Here is a 24,271-nt window from a genome sequence, read left to right as displayed (position 1 = left end):
AAACACAGGTTTTTCAAAAAACCTTAGAAGGATTTGAAATATTCAAAGACTTTCATGATATTTTCAAAAAGATACAAGCAGATCTACAAGCAGCACTCGGTGCCTCGCTGTGAGCTTGTATATCTGCTACTTTTCCATAGTTAAAGAACAAAATAATGGTACAAGATACACTACACCACTATGATACCCAAGTACCTGTCAAAATACTTTATAAACATTAAGGATGTCCATAATTACAACACCAGAGGCAGCGCCACAGATCACTTTCAACCCAGAGTCAAAACCAACAAAGGGTCAAACTCGTTTTTCTCCTATACCACCAAAATGTGGAAAGCCTTACCGAAGGTCATAAAGGAGTGTGGATCACTAGCATCCTTTAAAATTACACACACACACACACACACACACACACACACACACACACACACACACACACACACACACACACACACACACACACACACACACACACACACACACACACACACACACACACACACACACCGCTAGGGGGCAGCAGTGTGAGTTTGAGTTTCCGGCTGCCAACCGGAAGTATATTTACCAAGAGAAGAAGAGTTTCCGCCGGAAGCAGTTGTTTTTTTTCTTGCCGCCGGACTGCAGTGACGTCACCTCGCCTCGCGCTGCGGTGTTTTTGATAAAAGAACAAATTAAACCTTTTATAGATTAATGAAAGCTTATTAATCTGTTATAAATCATTATAATATTTATAACATTCATAAGGTTAGCAGTTAGCTTTGTGTTTGTTCAGCTTCAAGCTTCAAGGTGAGTTCTTTGTTTCACTTAGCTTAGCAGCTAGGCTAGCTGCGTTAGCATGCTAACAGAAACAGCTTTTAATTCATTTAAATGAAACCAAATGAACCCTTAATGTTGTTTTAATGTTTAACAAACAGAACGCAGGGTTTAAACTAGTCTTTATCTCTCTGAATGTAAAACTAGTCTCTTTTTACTGACTGTACACCAAGCTAGCTCTGTTAGCATGCTAACGTAAACACGTTCTTTGAGTTGATTCTAACGATACAATGTAAGAGAATGAAACCAAATGAACCCTTAACGGTGTTTTAATGTTTAACTAACAGAACGCAGGGTTTATCTTTATCTCTGAATGTAAAACTAGTCTCTATTCTGACTGTAGACCAAGCTAGCTGCGTTATTCTAAAGATACAATGTAAATGAATGAGAACCAAATGAACCTTTTAACGGTGTTTTAATGTTTAACAAACTGCTGGCTGTTTAAATGTTAATACATGCACACTCTCTAACTGTTTAAATGTTATAGCCATGCACTCTCTAACTGTTTAAATGTTAAACCATACACACTAACTGTTTTTACAACCATAAACTCTTATAACTGTAAACCGTTTGAGAAACTGTAGATTTAAAACATTTAAATCTGTGTTTTAATTTTCAACCTTTTTCTCATCAAACTCCATTATGTATTATTTATTATTTATTCATCATTTAAACCACAGAACAGAAACACTGTTTGGTGACATTTTGCCTCTCACACCCAAAACTAGTCTAGATTCTTCTGTTATCATTTAGATCAGTGTTTCTCAACCTTTTTTCTGCATGGTCACACTTTTCATGTCCCAAGAATCCATGGTCACACCAACATAATACAGTGGTGTAAATATCATCACTGTCAGGAAGAAACCTTGTATCTCCAAGTTTCAAATTTGTATGTTTCTTCACAAAGTAAAGCCCTGCTTCATCGTACAAGGCTGTCGCACAACAGTAGTGAAAACAGCAGATCTACGCGTTGTGTCGGCTGTTTTCACTAGTTTAAATCATTTTTAAAATGATAAATACAATACTGGCTTTCAAGCAGTTTCAAGGGGCACACTTCACTTGACCCTTCTCAGGGGCACAGCAAAGGTCCCCAGGACCAGTGGTTGAGAAACACTGATTTAGACAAGATTTTGTCCACAATTCCATGTTGTATTGATGTTGGTGCCAGAGTTAACATAATGTAATATTTATAATAATATTATCCTGTATATAATATTATAATATTCCATGCTGTATTGATGTTGGATAGCAGTGATATTAACAGGCAAAACGTTGATCAAAATAACTATTCTTCTACATTCTATAATTGTGTAGAACTTCTTCTTATTAAGTAGTGCAGATGTTTAACAATCATGTAATTAGCCCTTCGCTATGCCCCTCCTAAAGCCGTCCTTGTCCAATGCCAAGTTAGCAACAGGTTACTAACGCAGCTGACTTGGCAAGCTGCCATGGCAGCGCGCATCGCTGTACCGCGAGTCTGGCTGCTAGATAGAGATGGGATTTATGGTTCTCTGAAGTGAACCGGATCTCTGAGATCCGTTCCTTTCAAAGAGCCGTTCAAAAGACTGCCTCATTTTAGTTACTGGTTACTTTGTAGATTTTGATTATGATTGTAAATCACTTCCACCCAAATAGGCCTATACATTTTTGCCATTGGATACATTTCTGGCATTTGAAAATAGGTGATCTACAAGCTCACAATGTGTCACGTTGCAATGCATTGTGAGCTTGTAGATCAGCTATTTGCAAATGATTTTTCTACATTTTACTCATTGGAAAACCTGTGAAACAGGACATTCTGCATAATGAGTACGTTCTAATATTGGTACTTTAAGTACATTTTGAAACCAATACTATTTTACTTTTACTCTAGTACATTAATAACATTCCAAACTTGATTGCAGTATTGATATGTTTACCTAAGTAAAGACATGTAGTACCTTTCCCACCACTGTTCATTAGAAAGGAACGGCTCCCTACTGTGAACCGAATCATATCGTTCATTTCAAAGAGTCGTTCAACAGACTCGATTCGTTCGCGAACGTCCCACCCACTCGCTTCCGTGTCACAAACACTGAAACAAAAACAGAACGGATTGCACTGACCTACACAAACCCACGGGAATAATTTAGGAGCACTTCATGAGAAAATATAACTGGTAAAACTTGTGTACTGTATGTTAATCTGACTTTAGTATAGGCTATTGTTTTCTTCCTGGACGTGCGTTTGTTTGTGGCAGGTTAGTCTGCAGCTGGGTGCTATTGCTGCACGCCGCCATGGCAGCTTGCCAAGGCACCCGCCTTAGTAACCTGTCGCTAAACGTGGCATTGGGCAAGCACGGCTTTAGGAGGGGCATAGCGATCGGTCAATTCTTGAGTGGTTTTATTTAACACTCAAGTGTTACTGTGATTACTAAACATCCATGCTGCTGCCCCAGTCCTTACGGGTCCATTTGGTTTCATTTTACACTCAAGAATGTAAATATTGAAACCAGTTTCAGTAAGGGCTTGACATGGTCAAGCCCTTTCTGTTTGGTTTTAGTTGTTAGATCTCTAAAACCTACGTTATTGTTTTGTTTTTAGATCTGTAGACCCAGGCGTCTCCATGGCTGTTCGTCGAGGACACATCAGATATCTCAAAGTAAGGATCTATAGATCTGTTTATAAAAGATTACATGTATTTCACATACTATATATATATATATATATATATATATATATATATATATATATATTATACCATAAACGTGTGTGTCATTGTGTATTTTATATTGATGTGTGTGTGTGTGTGTGTGTGTGTGTGTGTGTTTCAGGTGTGTGAGGTCCAGTCTTCAGGTGATTCTAAAGGAACTTCTATCAAGGTGAGCTTTTGTTCATTTCTGATTAAATAGCAGATCTACAAGCTCACAGGGTGCCGCCCTGTTAAAGCAAACATTTGTAGGGCGTCGGCCAGGGCACACGAGCGGAGTGGAGCGGTGATAAAACCCGCTCCGCGCTCCAGAGGGCTTCTTGTCCCGCTAATCACTCTGGTCGTCCACCGGGCCGCTCCGCTCCCTGCTGCTCCGTCGCTCACCTTGATTTTTTACCATGTCCGAAACACTTTCTCCTTTGCCAGTGTGTTCCCAACACAAATGGCTGCGCTAACGTGAGCCTCGGCTTTGATGGAGACTTGGAGAGCTTTCCACTCGCCACTGTTTTGTTGGAAACATGCGGCGCGCGGCCCCAACAGGATCGGCTCGGAGCGGAGGAGGGTCGGCACTCAGACCCATTATAAAAGTCAATAACAAGTAGAACTACTCCTAACTCCAGCTGTAGTCTGGTTAACTGCTGAGGGCCCCAGCCCAGATAGACAGCTGTCTGTCTGCCTTCCCAGAATCTCCTAATTTGGGGTTAATTAGCCTAGGATCAAGGCTATCAAAGCTGTATTTTATAGATGATATCAAAATGTGAACTGGTATTTATAAACTGTGTATAGGCCTACATTCCTGCTCCAGCTAGTCAGTTATACAGAAGACAGGACAGCAACTATAGAAATATTAGACCTTACTTGTGTAATGTTCAATCATGTTCTAATCATGTATGCCTATGTGTTACATTACTTAAGACCATTTCCTAAATATTTGACTTTTTAACATTTAGAAAAAGAATTGCCAAATTTGACATCAAAGTGCAGACTCTTCTGTTACATCCTAGCTGTCTGTCCGTCATCCTTCCATCTCTCTGACACTGAGACACTCCATTCTCATCTTCTCATTTGATATAAATATTCTCAATAGGCTACAGTACACATTGATTATAAATATTTACACAGTTAAAAGAAACTTATTTGCCGAATGCGTTCCACACACACACACACACACACACACCGCCCCTCTGTCTCGTTCACTTCACGCACATCGACAGTGTCTTCTCAGTATAGTACTGGACCTTTCCCCAACTTAAAGAACTCTCTCAGTATAGTACTGGACCTTTCCCCAACTTAAAGAACTCTCTCAGTATAGTACTGGACCTTTCCCCAACTTAAAGAACTCTCTCAGTATAGTACTGGACCTTTCCCCAACTTAAAGAACTCTCTCAGTATAGTACTGGACCTTTCCCCAACTTAAAGAACTCTCTCAGTATAGTACTGGACCTTTCCCCAACTTAAAGAACTCTCTCAGTATAGTACTGGACCTTTCCCCAACTTAAAGAACTCTCTCAGTATAGTACTGGACCTTTCCCCAACTTAAAGAAGTCTCTCAGTATAGTACTGGACCTTTCCCCAACTTAAAGAACTCTCTCAGTATAGTACTGGACCTTTCCCCAACTTAAAGAACTCTCTCAGTATAGTACTGGACCTTTCCCCAACTTAAAGAACTCTCTCAGTATAGGACCTTTCCCCAACTTAAAGAACTCTCTCAGTATAGTACTGGACCTTTCCCCAACTTAAAGAACATAACTTGTCTGTTGTACTTTCTGATTCTGACATGCGGTGACATTGGACTGAACAGCAGGGCAACAACGCTCCGCTCCGTTGTCAACAATCTCTAGTCTAGAAGCTAACGCTGTTCAACCACTACTGGACCCAACACATGTTAATGAGCGAGCCTGGCTCTGCTGATCTAACGTTGTGTTTGTAGATCTAACATTGTGTTTATATATCTAATAGTCGGAGGTGTATGACAACGGCTACGAGGAGCTGATGTTAACTCAGTCGGTGCCATATTTAAAGTGGGGACCTCTTATGTTGCCGGTTCACTAGTCTCGCGTGGCCAGACTGTTGCCTCTGCGATTTTGTCAAATGCTCCCGGCATACAGTCTGGCAAACCGGGGAAGAAACGATGAGTGCGAGATAAAGCGGATATGACGCAACCGCTCCCTTGGTGCAGTAACAATAACATGTCCTACTGGAAGCGTTATGTCTCCTTTCAACATTTCTGGGGGCTTTATTTCGTCTTTCTCTGGTGTTATTGGTGTTACCTCCATGATGTTTAAATGATGTTAAAACGCTTTCTTAAATACACTCATAACAATAATAGGCAGCTCGAATGACTTTGTCTGAGCTATTGTGTTTCTGTTACGTTTCCAATGGGACTACAGTTCAGTGCAGCAGTGGCTACTTCCGATACTCGCCGTTCGGGAGCTGCCGTTCCAGACTATATAGCATTCAGAGATTGTGGAATAGTTGTCTGGCTACGCGAGACTACCGGTTCACCAACAAAGGGTTAAAAAAATAGTGTGCACGCTGGTGCACACATTCGTGCACAGATCATGCACTATGCATGTGCATGCTTTTCACAGCTTTCAAACAAAAAATCCGCTTGGAAATCCGTTCAGGCATTCAGGAGAAGGCTGCCCTTATGTTTTCTTCAAATGTAAACAAACATGGCTGCCATGTTTGAAAGATGGGGTTGGTATGGGGGTTAAACATGCAATTTCGTGATCGCGATCATGCCTAGTACACTGTTGGAGGTCCAAACATTTTTTTCTTCAAAAAAACATTTTTCAATTTTTTTTTTTCTTTTTAAAAGACGTCCAGAAGACGTCTGGCAGGGAGGTCCATAGTGAAAAAGACGTTTTTATTATAAAAACGTCTTTTTTGGCAGGGTATGAGTTTTAATAGATGATCTATAACATGTGTTTACAGAGTGAGGTGTATGACATTGTGTTTATATATCTAATAACAGATCTACATGTGTTTACAGAGTGAGGTGTATGACAACGGCTACAAGGAGCTGGTGTTTATAGATCTAATAACAGATCTACATGTGTTTCAGAGTGAGGTGTATGACAACGGCTACGAGGAGCTGATGTCGGAGGAGGCCAGCGACTGTAAGACCAACTTGATCGTCAACTACCTTCCTCAGAACATGAGCCAGGAAGAGCTCAGGAGCCTCTTCTCCTCTATAGGGGAGGTGGAGTCAGCCAAGCTCATACGAGACAAAGTAGCAGGTTAGTAACATTAACTATTAGTTAGTACCTATGGTAACTAGTTCACTAGTAGTTATTATAACATCTAGTTATTATAGTTATTATAACATCAGGAGGAGCTCAGTAGCCTGTTCAGTTCTATAGGAGAGGTGGAGTCTGCTAAACTCATACGAGACAAAGTAGCATGTTAGTAACATTAGTACCTATGATAACTAGTAGTTATTATAACCTCCCCTATTCAGTTCTATAGGAGAGGTGGAGTCAGCCAAGCTGATACGAGACAAAGCAGCAGGTTAGTAACCATTAGAGACAGACTAGTAACCATTAGTAAATGTGAGTAACATTACAAACAGCCTAACAGTGCACAAAGTAGCAGGTTAGTAACCATTAGAGACATACTAGTAACCCTTAGTAAATGTGAGTAACATTACAAACAGACTAGTAACCATTAGTAAATGTGAGTAACATTACAAACAGACTAGTAACCATTAGTAAATGTGAGTAACATTACAAACAGACTAGTAACCATTAGTAAATGTGAGTAACATTACAAACAGCCTAACAGTGCACAAAGCAGCAGGTTAGTAACCATTACAAACAGCCTAACAGTGCACAAAGCAGCAGGTTAGTAACATTACAAACAGCCTAACAGTGCACAAAGCAGCAGGTTAGTAACCATTAGAGACATACTAGTAACCCTTAGTAAATGTGAGTAACATTACAAACAGCCTAACAGTGCACAAAGCAGCAGGTTAGTAACCATTAGAGACATACTAGTAACCCTTAGTAAATGTGAGTAACATTACAAACAGCCTAACAGTGCACAAAGTAGCAGGTTAGTAACCATTAGAGACAGACTAGTAACCCTTAGTAAATGTGAGTAACATTACAAACAGCCTAACAGTGCACAAAGCAGCAGGTTAGTAACCATTAGAGACATACTAGTAACCCTTAGTAAATGTGAGTAACATTACAAACAGCCTAACAGTGCACAAAGCAGCAGGTTAGTAACATTACAAACAGCCTAACAGTGCACAAAGCAGCAGGGATGAAAGTTCTCAGCCATGACTGATTTCACACACATTGTTTATGTTAGCATGTCATGCACTGAACATAGCTGATCTACAAGCATACAGCGCATCGCAGCAACACATATCACAGATCTACAAGCTCACGGCAGCACACATCACAGGTCTGGACTGGGGAGCTGTATGCTTGTAGATCAGACTTGGCGTAGCAAGCAGTGTAGCGACCCTGAGCCTACAGTAGATTACTGTTCTGACCATTATTTATTCAAACTATTTTACTGTCAAAGCCTTATTTGGGTGTTGATCCTAGCATCACTTGATCTAAACAAAACTATTTTTTCTTTACTTTAATAAAAAACAGTGGCTTGATGAAAACAAGCCTCAATAAACTGACAATAAATATCTGCTATGGATTCTATGAGTTTTCAAAGGTGCCTGCAAACACTGGTATGTAATGGCAAGAACAGCGATAGATGAGTTTACAGTTTTTTGTCAGTTAATTATTTTAATTAAAAAGCCGCAAGAGTTTAAATGCAAACAATTGAGTGGAGGATTAATCTTCAACTTGATTTCTCATTTTCTTTTCCATCAATGAATCGACTCAAAGATTCAAATGGTTTTCTTTTTTTAAATGATCTTTTAAATCCAGTAGTCTGATGAACCCCCTTGTTAATGGTTCTACACCCACAGAGAATAGCTGATCTAAAAGCTCACAACATATTGATCTACAAGCTCACAACATATTGATCTATAAGCTCACAACATATTGCCACGTGCTGTGAGCTTGTGTTTCACTATTTTTTTATTAAAAAAATATATATTTTAACACAAACTCAGCACAAAAAGAAAGGAAACTTGACTTCAGTCCATTATATCTCCTTTAATAATACCAAGCTGTACGAGGTACAGCTTGTAAGCATCAGGCATTCGAGGCATGAGCAACACAGCCAAACGTGCCATGACGTCACCTCTGCTTCATGTCAGAGCAGCCATGAGCTATCAATGGACGAGCGGTGACTATAGTCGGGGATCCACATGCCCAAAAGCTCAAGGAATAGGGTTGAACTTGTGATGTTCTGCCGCACTTTTTATTTCTGTTTTATCTATTAGTTTGGTCATTAAGGTCCACATAATCAGAGGCCTGCTCTGCCGGAAACGTCGCGAAAAAAAGTTATGGCCATTTGTATATTCACTGTCCCATTGACTCCACTAGAAATATTCAAAAAAGAAAATAAATCTGCTTTAAGTAGCATGTGAGGGGTCAAACTACGGGTTCTTCATCATTTTGAATCCATTGCAAGCATTTGTTTTGCATGAAAAACATTCCTTGGGCAAACTATTGGCCCGTAAAAGCTGTGAAAAGTGATGAGTCATCACTTTTTTCCACTTTTCACAGTTTTTGCGGGCCAATATTTTGCCCAAGGAATGTTTTTCATGCAAAACAAATGCTTGCAATGGATTCAGAATGATGAAGAACCCCTAGTTTGACCCCTCACATGCTACTTAAAGCAGATTCTTTTCAGTCAATGGGACTGAAAAATGGGTCAATGGGACAGTGAATATACAAATGGCCATAACTTTTTTTCACGATGTTTCCGTCAGAGCAGGCCTCTCATTCTGTGGACCTTAATGACCAAACTAATAGATAAAACAGAAATAAAAAGTGCGGCAGAACATCACAGGTCCTCTCCCATTTTGATGACTGGATCCCCGGCTACTAGGGAAGGTTAGACGATCGCCGATTTTCGGATAAAAAACATTTATTTCGGTTTTAATGACCCAGTACGGGAAAAGACGACGCGGCTGAGACTCCTTGCTCAGATGTCCGGTATATTCCGGTTTTAATATTAAGGGGCTCCCCGTGGCTTGGAAAGGGTTAACAAAGTGTAAAATATGTGTTGTTTTTTCTTTTCCTCATTACTGTGGGAGAGTGCAATCATTCAATGCTCCAAGCAACAAAGTTGAACTTCAAAAGAACAGTATTGCAGGCCTGCCAGGCCATTTTGAGGGCCGCTACCCACATGTTTGGCTGTGTTGCTCATTCTAGGAAAACCAGATCCTTACAGGCTTATCTGTACCTCGTTGTAAAGGTGACGAATCAATGATAAACATGATATAAAACTCAATACTAATTGGTATTATTAAAGGGAGGTATAATGGACCGAAGTGTCAAGTTTCCTTTCTTTTTGTGCTGAGTTTATATTAAAACTAAAATTAAACTTCTCCCTCAAAATGGATTTATTTTCCTTCCTATTGTCAGTTATTTTTCACAATGTATGGAATGGATTTGGTTGAGTAACTAAATGTTAACAGACTGCTCCGTGCACTGTGCTACGTGCACAGTGCTACGTGCACAGTGTGTGCACGTTTCTGTTCTTTTTAACATTGTATTTATTGATCTATTTATCCATTTATTTATTGATCTATTTAATATTTATTGATTGATTTGGGTGAGCTGGGGTCCTGATTAATAGCATTGTTTTGTTTTAATGTAATGTTTATTTCTTTGTTGTTCAACTCATATTTGATGTTTTGAACAATTTTTGTTTTTTCTTTCAGGCTGTAAAGAATGAAAGAATGTCTCTGTGAACTCTGACCTCATCATAATAATACTGCAATGTTTCATTTAAACTTTATTCTTTTTCAACAGAATCATCGTTTTAACAGTAATGTCCATTTAACTATTCTTTTTAATGTTCAACAGAATTTAAACTTTCTTCTTTTTAATGTTCAACAGAATTTAAACTTTCTTCTTTTTAATGTTCAACAGAATTTAAACTTTCTTCTTTTTAATGTTCAACAGAATTTAAACTTTCTTCTTTTTAATGTTCAACAGAATTTAAACTTTCTTCTTTTTAATGTTCAACAGAATTTAAACTTTCTTCTTTTTAATGTTCTTTACTTACTTTATGTGTTTATTTAGACAGGACAGTACCAGTTCATGGACACAGAGATTATGGGTTAGGGTTAGGGTTAGCTAACCCTACCTATTTAGACAGGACAGTACCAGTTCATGGACACAGAGATTATGACATATTGCATAATACAACATACAAGATCCTAGTGTAAACCAGCCGGAGTTAGCTTAAAGCTAAATTTCATCCGTTGTCCTCAGAACATAAAACAAGAAACAAAAAACAAAACAAGACTAACAAAAACAAGATCAGAACAGTACAGGGCGAACAACAACACAACAAAAACAAGTTGCTTGTTCAACAGAATTTAGTGATTTTAGTGCCTTTTTTAGTTTAATCTTGGCTTGTATGTCCTGGCTTCATTTTATATTCTCTGGAGTTAAATAAGGGTCCATTTGGTTTCATTTTCTACTCTAGAGTTAAAGGCCAGAGTGCTGTAACTTTGTTCATAAAGATTCATTTGACCTTTGGGATAAAAACTGATATATATATATATAATATAATCAATAATAATCACTTCATTTGGTTGACCAGTCATTACAGCCCTCTGGCTCTGTAGAGCAGTACAAGGGTCCATTTGGTTACCAACTCTCCACCACCATTTAGCTGGGGACCCCCTGGAACCCCCTCATTTAGCTGGGGACCACCTGGAACCCCCTCATTTAGCTGGGGACCCCCTGGAACCCCCTCATTTAGCTGGGGACCACCTGGAACCCCCTCAAGGACCACTGGTGGAAAATGACAACTAATAAGAAAAGTAGAACTTGTTACGCGTATGGACTTGATGTCTGACTTTATAGACATCATTTGATTTGATGTCTGACTTTATAGACATCATTTGATTTGATGTCTGACTTTATAGACATCATTTGATTTGATGTCTGACTTTATAGACATCATTTGATTTGATGTCTGACTTTATAAACCATCATTTGATTTGATGTCTGACTTTATAGACATCATTTGATTTGATGTCTGACTTTATAAACCATCATTTGATTTGATGTCTGACTTTATAAACCATCATTTGATTTGATGTCTGACTTTCTAGACATCATTTGATTTGATGTCTGACTTTATTAACGATCATTTGATTTGATGTCTGACTTTATAGACATAATTTTGGATCAAATATGAAAAACCCTAGATGTTGTTTTTTTGTCCCTATTTTAATTGAAAAACCTTTCAAGTAATGTTTAACGATTTAAAAAGATCTACAAGCTCACACTGTCACATGGTTTAATCATTTAAAAAGATCTACAAGCTCACACTGTCACATGGTTTAATCATTTAAAAAGATCTACAAGCTCACACTGTCACATGGTTTAATAATTTAAAAAGATCTACAAGCTCACACTGTCACATGGTGCGATGCTTCTGTATAGAACTACCTGTTTCCTGTTGGTTCATATATAGCTTCATTTGATTGGCTCATTCTCCTCATGGCTTTGTTTAATTCGTTCATTTCCCCATAGCTTAATTTGATTGGTTCATTTCCCCATGGCTTCATTTGATTGGTTCATTTCCCCATAGCTTAATTTGATTGGTTCATTTCCCCCATGGCTTCATTTGATTTGTTCATTTTCCCCATAGCTTCGTTTAAAGATTTTTTTTAAAGATTTAAAGATTTATTTTTTTCCCATAGCTTCATTTGATTGGTTCTGTGGCACCACATTCTGGTCCCTGGGTTCTTCAAGGATTCACTGTGGGCCCCCCTCCACCTTGGCCCCCTCCACCTTGCCCCCCCCCCCCCCCCCCCCCCACACCTTGGGGCCCCCCCTTGTGATGCCCCTGATTTGTTTGAAGTTCATTTTCTCATAACTTCATTTGATTGGTTCATTTTCCCATAACTTAATTTGATTGGTTCATTTTCCCATAACTTCATTTGATTGGTTAATTTTCCCATAACTTCATTTGATTGGTTAATTTTCCCATAACTTCATTTGATTGGTTCATTTTTCCCATAGCTTTGTTTGATTGGCTCGGCAGCAGATTTAAATGTATTTCCTGTTCAGATGATGATTTGTGTTTTAACCCCTTCAGTCCTGTTTTAAGGAGACATTTTAATTTCTGTCTGAAATGACAAAAAACTGTCTGTCCATATTTTAACATTTTGAATATAGATATTTTATTGATTTACCAGACTGTAAACCACAAACTACAAGTTTTTAATCTGTTACATTCTTAATGCACCTCATTTTAATGCCCTTCATTTTGTTGAATTAGATTATTTTCCTTTTTTTATTTATTTAAATTTTATTTTAATTATAAGACATAATAAAAACACAGTATATCTCCAACAGTTTGTGGAACAACAGTATAGGTCCGTAAGAGAAATATTCAGCAGACAAAGCAGAAGCAGATCACATTAAAACAGAATATAGAACAAAATGAGGGGGGAGTGCTTTAACAATTTAAAAATTACAAGTGTGTGGTTTACAGTCTGGTAAATCAAAAAATATCTATATTAAAAAATAAATAAATATGGACTTAGACTGCTATTGGTCTCAGGTAGTGTATTATTATTATTATTATTATGAACGTAAGGAGGTTTGTTTCATCCAAAGTGGAAGCAGAAAGAAGCTCCTGCTGATCGTCTTGCAGGAGTTTAGACTCTTCTTCTTTGTTCCTGCTTAACTGGTATTTGTTTTTCATTCCTCAAAAGCTGAACGCTGACGTTCAGTCGCTCTGAACAATGTTGTTCACCTGATGATGTCTTTTTGTTTGTTCTTTTCCAGGAAAGCTAAAAAGAGCCTGTAAACTTTTAAACTGTAAGAAAAAGAAAAAACTGGGTTTTGTTTTGTTATTTTATTTTGTTGTTTTTTCCTGTTTGTTTTGTTTCCTCTTCTAGGCCACAGTTTAGGTTACGGCTTTGTTAACTTTGTAACCGCTAGTGACGCAGAGAGGGCTATCAGTACCCTGAACGGTCTGAGACTACAGTCTAAAACCATCAAGGTAAAAACTACCTTCTGTATGCTGTCTATAATGATGCCTCATCAAAGGTAAAAACTACCTTCTGTATGCTGTCTATAATGATGCCTCGCCACGGTAAAATACTACCTTATGTATGCTGTCTCTAGGATTTGGTAAAAGGGTAAAAAGGTAAAAACCTGTTCTGATAGTGGAGTGTCTGACACCAATGTCTTTTTCTTTGTCTTTTTCTTTTTATAATTTCGAGAACACGCAAACCAGCGTCTCGCGGGGAGTCGCTGAAGTTGAAGTAGATGACGTTTATTGACACAGACATTCTGACCTTGTGATTTATACATCGTCTTGATGTTCGTCATCACGCAAGACCTTTCTGTTTAGAGGCAGGGCTTAGGGCTCTAATTGTTTCATTATAATACCGTACTCAAATACTCACATTTTCATTTCTTTTGGCATCCAGTGTTAGATATGACCATACCTCTCATAGCCTCATACCTGTCATTTTAGCGCCGTGGATCACAGAACAAAGTTTGATAGCGTTTTTAATCTCTTTGTCTCTCTTTAATTTAACAGACAAAGTTCAATCTGTTCCCTGACCTTCAGGAAGAAACCTTTTTTCACTTCACTTTCTTATACAAAAGTAGTAAAACACAGATCTACAAGCTCCAAAGCTTGTAGATCAGCTATTTGACTGGTGAGCCTGTACTGCCATCTGCCGCCATCCTTTTAGAACGGATTGTTTTTATTTTTAAATTCAACAAGTTTATTCAAGTGATGTTTTTTAGTTTTTTATGCCGAAGTCAAAGCTCCAATAATGTCTTATTATCTGATTTGTATTTTTTTAATTTTATTGTAACGAATCTCTGAATGTTTTTAATTGGTTTTATTTTTGATTTTTTTAATTGGTTTTGTCATTTTCAAACCCTGTACATCAATAGCACCTTGTCATGGTGGAATGCTCTCTTTGGTTTGGTTCTTTTTCCTTTTTTTACCCCTTTGACACATTTAGTTTTTGAGTAACCATGGAAACCATGGCGTTTATTATTGGCCCCTTTCAGACCACACTTGGCCGTCGTGTGTTCAGTGATAACAGAGTGGTACCAACCAAGCCCTGACACATTCTGTTTGATTAGAGACACATTAGAGATAGTCTCGCGTAGCCAGACAACTATTCCACAATCTCTGAATGTTATATAGAGTCTCGGAAGTAGCCGCTGCTGCACTGAACTGTAGTCCCATTGGAAACATAACAGAAACACACTAGCACAGACAGAGTCGTTATAATGAACTGTAGTCCCATTGTAAACATAACAGAAACACACTAGCACAGACAGTCATTATAATGAACTGTAGTCCCATTGGAAACATAACAGAAACACACTAGCACAGACAGAGTCATTATAATGAACTGTAGTCCCATTGGAAACATAACAGAAACACACTAGCACAGACAGAGCCATTCTAATGAACTGTAGTCCCATTGGAAACATAACAGAAACACACTAGCACAGACAGTCATTATAATGAACTGTAGTCCCATTGGAAACATAACAGAAACACACTAGCACAGACAGTCATTATAATGAACTGTAGTCCCATTGGAAACATAACAGAAACACACTAGCACAGACAGAGTCATTATAATGAACTGTAGTCCCATTGGAAACATAACAGAAACACACTAGCACAGACAGAGTCATTATAATGAACTGTAGTCCCATTGGAAACATAACAGAAACACACTAGCACAGACAGAGTCATTATAATGAACTGTAGTCCCATAAGAAACAACAGAAGCACTCGCACAGACAGTCATTCGAGCGGCATATTCTTGTCATGAGTGTATAGTTTAAGAAAACGTTTGAAAACATCATGGAGGTAACACCAACGACACCAGAAAAAGACGAAATAACGCCCCAAAAAATATTGATAGGAGACATAACCCTTCCAGTAGGACATGTTATTGCTACTGCACCAAGGGAGCGGTTGCGTCACATCCGCTTTATCTCGCACTCATCGTTTCTATTTCCGTGCCCCAGACTGTTGACGGGAGCATTTGCCCAAATCGCGGAGGCAACAGTCTGGCCTCGCGAGACTACATTAGAGACGTTTGATTAGAGAAACATCAACGATCTCTGAGTGGTACTAAGCCCTGAACAGGAGAAGCCATGGAGGTTTAAACCTGGTCCAATCCAAACACACCACGGTTCAGTTGAAACCTCGTCCAATCCAAACGCACCACGGTTCAGTTTAAACGTTGTCCAATCCAAACGCACCACGGTTCAGTTTAAACCTTGTCCAATCCAAACGCACCACGGCTCAAAGCGCGGTCGGGGAAGGAAAGGGGCCGTCATGGTAGTGATGTCCTTATATGGTCATGTGGTGACTCTGTGTGTGTGTGTGTGGTGCAGGTGTCGTTCGCCCGGCCCTCCTCTGACACCATCAAGGATGCCAACCTGTACATCTCTGGTCTCCCTAAGAGCATCACCCAGAAGGACCTGGAGGACATGTTCTGTCGCTACGGACGCATCATCAACAGCAGGGTCCTAGTGGACCAGGCTTCAGGTACACATGATACTACTGGTAAGACCTATGGTATAGTAACCTTATCTAGTACCCTAGTAAAAACCTTCTATATACCACTGCTACCTTTCTATAGCACTCTATCTACCAGACACTACTATATATATCTATAGTAGACGCATCATCAACAGCAGGGTCTTAGTGGACCAGGCTTCAGGTACACATGATACTACTGGTAAGACTTATGGTATAGTACCCTAGTAAAAACCTTCTATAGCTCTATATACTACCTATAGCACCGCTACCTTTCTATAGACACTACTATAATACCTTCTATACCTGGAGGACCAGGCTTCAGGTACACATGACTGGTAAGATATATAGTAGAGTAACCTTATATAATACCACTCTATATGCCACTCCATATACTCTATAGATCTATTGTAATACCTTTAGGTACACATGATACTACTGGTAAGATCCGTAGTAACATCTAGTCTAATATACCACTCTGTATACCACTCCATATAGTCTATAGATCTATAGTTTAATACCTGGTAGACCAAGCATCAGGTGATGTGTAGTAACATCTAGTCTAATATACCACTCTGTATACCACTGTATATACTCTATAGATCTATAGTTTAATACCTGGTAGACCAAGCATCAGGTGATGTATAGTAACATCTAGTCTAATATACCACTCTGTATACCACTGTATATACTCTATAGATCTATAGTTTAATACCTGGTAGACCAAGCATCAGGTGATGTGTAGTAACATCTAGTCTAATATACCACTCTGTATACCACTCCATATAGTCTATAGATCTATAGTTTAATACCTGGTAGACCAGGCATCAGGTGATGTGTAGTAACATCTAGTCTAATATACCACTCTGTATACCACTCCATATACTCTATAGATCTATAGTTTAATACCTGGTAGACCAAGCATCAGGTGATGTATAGTAACATCTATTCTAATATACCACTCTGTATACCACTCCATATACTCTATAGATCTATAGTTTAATACCTGGTAGACCAGGCATCAGGTGATGTATAGTAACATCTAGTCTAATATACCACTCCATATAGTCTATAGATCTAGTTTAATACCTGGTAGACCAAGCATCAGGTGATGTATAGTAACACAGTCTATTCTATTGTAACATAGTTATTTAACTCCATGTCCAAGAGGGTTAAGACAAGTAATGGTAGCCACACTAAATATTGACACTTGTGCCCAATCCAGACATTGTCACTTATGGCTGTACAACTCACTTTGGTTGCCAGCAGTTCAGACATTAATGGCTGTATGTCATCACCCCGTTATCCAAGCTGTACACTGACTGCTTCACATCCTATCAAAGTGTCATTTATTCAGCGTTGTCCCATGAAGAGATGAGAGGGCTGACATACTGTATGTATGACGGTGTCCTTTGTTTAAGCCCAATCAGGGACCAGCATTTCTGGCAACGTCATCATTAACAGCCAATGAGGGACCAGCATTCCTGGTGATGCCAGTGTTGAGCGCCCATACATGTTCTACTGGTGCACAATGTGCAAGTTGGCACCTCCACAGAGTGCACTTCTACTTATTCATGTTCAGGGCTCTCATAGCGTTCATATATTATATATATTCATGTTCAGGGCTCTCATAGTGTTCATATATTATATATATTCATGTTCAGGGCTCTCATAGCGTTCATATATTATTATATATTCATGTTCAGGGCTCTCATAGCGTTCATATATTATATATATATTCATGTTCAGGGCTCTCATAGCGTTCATATATTATATATATTCATGTTCAGGGCTCTCATAGCGTTCATATATTATATATATTCATGTTCAGGGCTCTCATAGTGTTCATATATTATATATATTCATGTTCAGGGCTCTCTTAGGGTTCATATATTATTATATATTCATGTTCAGGTCTCTCGAGGGGTGTGGCCTTCATAAGGTTCGATAAACGTGCGGAGGCAGAAGACGCCATCAAAGACCTGAACGGTCAGAAGCCTCCCGGCTGCTCTGAGCCAATCACAGTCAAGTTCGCTGCCAACCCCAACCAATCCAAGAACCCGCAGCTTCTCACCCAGCTCTACCACGGCCAATCACGACGGGGCTTTGGAGGACCTGTCCATCACCAGGCCCAGAGGTTCAGGTAAACAACAACATCCTGTAGTCCATATATGGACATGTATAACATCATGTAGTCCATATATGGACATGTATAACATCATGTAGTCCATATATGGACATGTAAAACATCCTGTAGTCCATATATGGACATGTACAACATCCTGTAGTCCATATATGGACATGTATAACATCATGTAGTCCATATATGGACATGTAGAACATCCTGTAGTCCATATATGGTCATGTATAACTTTCTGTAGTCCATATATGGACATGTAGAACATCCTGTAGTCCATATATGGACATGTAGAACATCCTGTAGTCCATATATGGTCATGTATAACATCCTGTAGTCCATATATGGACATGTAGAACATCCTGTAGTCCATATATGGACATGTATAACATCCTGTAGTCCAGGGGTTCTCAACCTGTGGGTCGGATCTACATGCTCACAACGCTTGCATTGTGAGCATGTAGATTGGCTATTTTTTAGATCTGCTATTTTCACAATAGAAGTGTGTTACAAGATGTGATGACTCAAATCTTTGTGCTCGTCGGGGGGGGGGGGGGGGGGGTCTGCCCTGGTCTTAGGGTTACTGTGGCCTGAACAGTCAGAACCACTGCCCTAGTCTTAGGGTTAGGGTTTAGGTTACGGTTACTGTGACCTGCCCTGTCTAGGGTTAGGGTTAGGGTTACTGTGGCCTGCCCTGTCTAGGGTTAGGGTTAGGGTTACTGTGGCCTGCCCTGTCTAGGGTGTCTCAAGATAATGTGATCAATATCACTTCACTGTGCTTTAGTAAAACACACCTGATCTGCACTCTACTTGATGAGTTATTTTTTCCATCTACACCAACTCTCTTCACCAAAAATAGCAGATCTACAAGCTCAACACCTTGCGCCGCGAGGCGTTGTGAGCTTGTAGATCTGCTATTTTTGGCGAAGAGGTTTGGTGTAGAGGGGAAAAAGAGCAGACTAAGTACAGAGTGAAAGGTCAAGTTTATTAAGTATTGACGGTTCAAGTGGTTAAAGAGGCACTCTTGCCGATTTCGTAAGAGACTCGTCAACAATTGCAAGATATTTAAAAGTTATTTGGGGCCACAATGATAAACCTTTTCCCACTACTAGACTAATAAGGGTTTATATTGTTTGTGTGTTATTCTTTACAACCACAATTATTCACGTGTGGCAAGCATCGCGGTTCACTAGTTTTACTAGTAGGCTAGTGTAGGCCTAGAAGCCTTTTCAGAAGTTAATTGAATGTTAATGATTTCCTTTATCCTCATCTAGTCTTGCGTTAATGCACAGAACTGTTTTCGCCAGGTTTTAAGGCCTAGTAGGCTTTTCAGAAGTTAATTTAATATTTTTAATGATTTCCTTTATGGTAATCTTGTGCGAATGCACGCAACTGTTTTCGCCAGGTTTTAAGGTCTTAAGTTGTTTCTCATAAGCTCGTGACCCTCCTTGCCCATCGGCCCCCACCGTTGCGCTCAGGTTCACCAGGAAAAATGCATCTCCTATAGGTTGAGAAGGTGTTATGTTCTCTCTTCTAGGTTCTACATGGAGGTGTTAATGTTCTGGTCTCTCCTATGAGGTGGTGTTAATGTTCTGGTCTCTCCTGCAGGTTCTCTCCTATAGGAGAACACATGGGTGGAGCAGTTCTATATAATGTTATGTATAGTGTATATTATAACTAGGTTCTACATGGTGGTGTTAATGTTATCTTCTATCTTCTAGGTTCTCCTATAGGAGAACACATGGTGTTAATAATGGTTCTATATCTTCTAGGTTCTCTCCTATGGGAGGAGGTGTTAATGTAATGTTATCTTCTATCTCCTACAGGTTCTCTCCTATGGGTGGAGGTGTTAATGTTCTGGTCTCTCCTACAGGTTCTCTCCTATGGGAGAACACATGGTTTAGGTGGTGTTAATGTGGTTCTATATTCTACAGGTTCTCTCCTATGGGAGAACACATGGTGTTAATAATGGTTCTATATATTCTAGGTTCTCTCCTATGGGTGGAGGTGTTAATGTTCTGGTCTCTCCTATGAGGTGGTGTTAATGTTCTGGTCTCTCCTGCAGGTTCTCTCCTATGGGAGAACACATGGGTGGAGCAGTTATATATAATGTTATGTATAGTGTATATTATAACTAGGTTCTACATGGTGGTGTTAATGTTATCTTCTATCTTCTAGGTTCTCCTATAGGAGAACACATGGTGTTAATAATGGTTCTATATCTTCTAGGTTCTCTCCGAGGAGGTGTTAATGTTCTGGTCTCTCCTATGAGGTGGTGTTAATGTTCTGGTCTCTCCTGCAGGTTCTCTCCTATGGGAGAACACATGGTGTTAATAATGTGGTTCTATATCTTCTAGGTTCTCTCCTATGGGGGAACACATGGTTTAGGTGGTGTTAATGTGGTTCTATATTCTACAGGTTCTCTCCTATGGGAGAACACATGGTTTAGGTGGTGTTAATGTGGTTCTATATTCTACAGGTTCTCTCCTATGGGAGAACACATGGTGTTAATAATGGTTCTATATATTCTAGGTTCTCTCCTATGGGTGGAGGTGTTAATGTAATGTTATCTTCTATCTCCTCAGGTTCTCTCCTATGGGTGGAGGTGTTAATGTTCTGGTCTCTCCTCAGGTTCTCTCCTATGGGTGGAGGTGTTAATGTTCTGGTCTCTCCTCAGGTTCTCTCCTATAGGAGAACACATGGGTGGAGCAGTTATATATAATGTTATGTATAGTGTATATTATAGTGTATATTATAGTGTATATTATAACATGGTGGTGTTAATGTTATTTTCTAGGTTCTCTCCTATGGGAGAACACATGGGTGGAGCAGGGGGTGGAGGATCTCCAGGGAGCAGCACGGCTGGTTGGTGCATCTTCATCTACAACCTGGGCCAGGACGTGGACGAAGGAATCCTCTGGCAGATGTTTGGTCCCTTTGGAGCCGTCACCAACGTGAAGGTCAGTGCTCTGGAGGGGCTGGGATGCCTGGAGCGTCTGTGGAGCGTCGTCCAGGGCGTTTTAGAGAAGGGAGAAGAGTCTGGGACGCGTGGAGCGTCGTCCAGGGTGTTTTAGGGAAGGGAGAAGAGTCTGGGACGCGTGGAGCGTCGTCCAGGGTGTTTTAGAGAAGAGAGAAGAGTCTGGGACGCGTGGATCGTCGTCCAGGGCGTTTTAGGGAAGGGAGAAGAGTCTGGGACGCGTGGATCGTCGTCCAGGGCGTTTTAGAGAAGGGAGAAGAGTCTGGGACGCGTGGAGCGTCGTCCAGGGCGTTTTAGGGAAGGGAGAAGAGTCTGGGACGCGTGGAGCGTCGTCCAGGGCGTTTTAGGGAAGGGAGAAGAGTCTGGGACGCGTGGAGCGTCGTCCAGGGCGTTTTAGGGAAGGGAGAAGAGTCTGGGACGCGTGGAGCGTCGTCCAGGGTGTTTTAGGGAAGGGAGAAGAGTCTGGGACGCGTGGAGCGTCGTCCAGGGTGTTTTAGGGAAGGGAGAAGAGTCTGGGACGCGTGGAGCGTCGTCCAGGGTGTTTTAGAGAAGAGAGAAGAGTCAAGGACGCGTGGAGCGTCGTCCAGGGTGTTTTAGGGAAGAGAGAAGAGTCTGGGATGCGTGGAGCGTCGTCCAGGGTGTTTTAGAGATCATTTCTTTGCAGAGGAACACAACATAAAACTAGAATAAATACAGAATCCTGGCTCATTCTACATAGAAACTTGCATAAATACTTAAATACACTGGAACTCACCTGTGGTGAGTCCAAGTTGACTTTAATCTTAGAGAGTAGAGATGCTGCAATTACGTTTTTTGGGGCCCCGTTTTTTGGGGCTAACCGGTCTAAATATGATTATTTTGAGGACCACTGCCCTACATAATAATAATAATAATAATAATAATATTTATGTATTTCCAGGTGATTCGGGACTTCAACACCAACAAGTGCAAAGGCTTTGGTTTCGTGACGATGACCAACTATGAGGAGGCAGCGATGGCCATCACTTCTCTGAACGGATACCGTCTGGGGGACAAAGTCCTTCAGGTGTCCTTCAAGACCTCCAAGCAGGGACACAAATAAACCTTTTCCCCCCGTTTCTTTACATAGTTTCTTAGTCCAGGCGTTTCGGGCAGTATTTTGATGGAATCGTGCACTTTTTGAAAGAAGCATGAAATTTGGCACACAGTTAGAACATGCCATATGGAACATGTTTGGCTATAGGGGCATCGCAGATTTGTCTTTGGAAACTTGTGGGAGCCAATCAAAGTTGGGCTCTCATAGACTTTACTATACAGTAAAATAATACAGACAATAAATATGCTTTAAGTAGCATGTGAGGGGTCAAACAAGGTGTTTTTCTGGATTCTGAATCCAATGCAAACATTTGTTTTGCAGGAAAAACATTCCTTGGGCTAAAAACGGACCCCATAAAAGTGATAAAACTATGGTTTATTGACGAGTCATCACTTTTCACAGTGTTGTGGCGTCCGTTTCTCGGAAAGGAATGTTTTTCGTGCAAAACAAATGCCTGCATTGGATTCAGAATCCAGAAAAACACCTAGTTTGACCCCTCACATGCTACTTAAAGTGTATTTATTTTTTGTATTATTTTACTCTATAGTAAAGTCTATGAGAGCAACTTTAATTGGCTCCCACAAGTTTCCCAAGACAAATCTGCGATGCCCCTATAGCCAAAAATGTTCCATATGGCATGTTCTAACTGTGTGCCAAATGTCTTTCATAAAGTGCACGATGTTTGCCTGAAACGCTCGGACTAACTAAATAAACCTTTTACCCCCGTTTCTTTACAGGCTTTACTTTGGTTTTTATTTTGTTTCTGAGCAGGAATGGTTTGAAGTTCAGTCCTTTCTTTTTGTTCTGTTTGAGGCCTAGGATTGTTGACTGCTTTAACCAGTGAAAAATAGCAGTCTAAGTGCCGCGCTGTGAGCTTGTAGATCTGCTATTTTTTTTAAATCGTGAAAATTTGAATTTTTACCCGATTCTATAAGTGTCTTTTGAATCCTATGGTTTTTTGAAAAACCTAATGTTTCTATGTCAGCAATCTGGCCAGCCATCGTCAAAGAAAAGGTCCTTTTCACTTCAACTGGAGCTCAGTTAGGCTGTTCTTGAGAGACTACTATGTCAGTGGTTCTCAAACCTTTTCATGTGAAGGACCCCTGTACAAAAATATTCATATCTCAAAATATCTTGTTCCAGGTACCACCCAGAAGCAAAATGTGAGTTAACAAACGTTCGCTCTAAAAATACATATATTCAAAGATTTGCACACGTTTTCACGACTTTTTCAGAAATAGCAGATCTACAAGCTCGCAGCGCGGCACAGCTTGTATATTTGCTATTTTTAAATAGTTAAATCATTCAATAATCCTAGGCCTGGGTTTATTAAAACCTTCAGTTTTGTTTTTACACTCGTTAGTGAACTGGTCTCTCCGTCTCGCTGACCTCTAGTGGCGGCCAGCGGAACAACACCTCGGTGGTTGTTTTATTGAACCTTCACATGTAAATAAAAGTGTTTATTTAAACTCACTGAGACACGCCCATATACGGTAGAGACACGCCCCCCACGTACAGCCGCTCCCCGCTCTCACACGTGTTTGGTCCATATATGGTCGTTAGGTCCATATATGGTCGTTAGGTCCATATAGGGACCATTTTTAAGGACATATCTGTTATCTAATTAACGAGTCCCACTGCGGTATGTCACAGCAGATCTACAAGCTGTAAGTCACAGCAGATCTACAAGCTGTAAGCCACAGCAGATCTACAAGCTGTATGTCACAGCAGATCTACAAGCTGTAAGTCACAGCAGATCTACAAGCTGTAAGTCACAGCAGATCTACAAGTTCACGGTGGTTTCAATAAAAAAGAATTGGTGAAACCAGGACCAGTGGTTCCAAAAAGACCCTTACAGGTCTGAGACTCTGAGGGTACAAATGGAACCTAATGGACCCTTCATGTCCATTTGGTAACATTTGTACTCTGAGTTGTT

At 40.0% G+C, this 24,271-nt stretch overlaps 1 protein-coding gene across 2 annotated transcripts; it reads left to right on the top strand.

Annotated features, from left to right (window-relative positions):
• Positions 1-615: 615 nt before the first annotated feature.
• On the top strand, positions 616-24,031 carry LOC308292358 (ELAV-like protein 1). 2 transcript variants are annotated; one of them, XM_080734671.1, is made up of 9 exons: positions 616-783; positions 3,393-3,450; positions 3,623-3,670; positions 6,566-6,740; positions 13,514-13,617; positions 16,002-16,155; positions 18,061-18,289; positions 21,081-21,243; positions 22,180-24,031. In XM_080734671.1, the coding sequence occupies exons 2-9, from the start codon at positions 3,415-3,417 to the stop codon at positions 22,339-22,341; spliced, it is 1,071 nt and encodes a 356-aa protein (XP_080590797.1). In that variant the 5' UTR covers positions 616-783; positions 3,393-3,414; the 3' UTR covers positions 22,342-24,031. The 2 variants fall into 2 exon arrangements, with proteins under 2 accessions (XP_080590797.1, XP_080590796.1); XM_080734670.1 differs by having other exon boundaries at positions 16,002-16,173.
• The last annotated feature ends 240 nt before the right edge of the window (positions 24,032-24,271 follow it).

The sequence above is a fragment of the Nannobrachium achirus genome, assembly GCF_963921795.1.
Source record: "Nannobrachium achirus genome assembly, chromosome: 1".
Lineage (NCBI taxonomy): Eukaryota > Metazoa > Chordata > Actinopteri > Myctophiformes > Myctophidae > Nannobrachium > Nannobrachium achirus.
Note: the sequence above shows the minus strand (reverse complement) of the source record. Positions and strands in the feature narration are given on the sequence as shown.

What these genes read in the sequence shown, in the direction of transcription:
- LOC308292358 (XM_080734670.1), top strand. Translation starts at nt 3,415, where the DNA reads ATGGCTGTTCGTCGAGGACACATCAGATATCTCAAA. An exon ending in CTAAAGGAACTTCTATCAAG is followed by an intron (nt 3,671 to 6,565) that starts GTGAGCTTTTGT and finishes CATGTGTTTCAG; the next exon opens with AGTGAGGTGTATGACAACGG. An exon ending in CATACGAGACAAAGTAGCAG is followed by an intron (nt 6,741 to 13,513) that starts GTTAGTAACATT and finishes TTCCTCTTCTAG; the next exon opens with GCCACAGTTTAGGTTACGGC.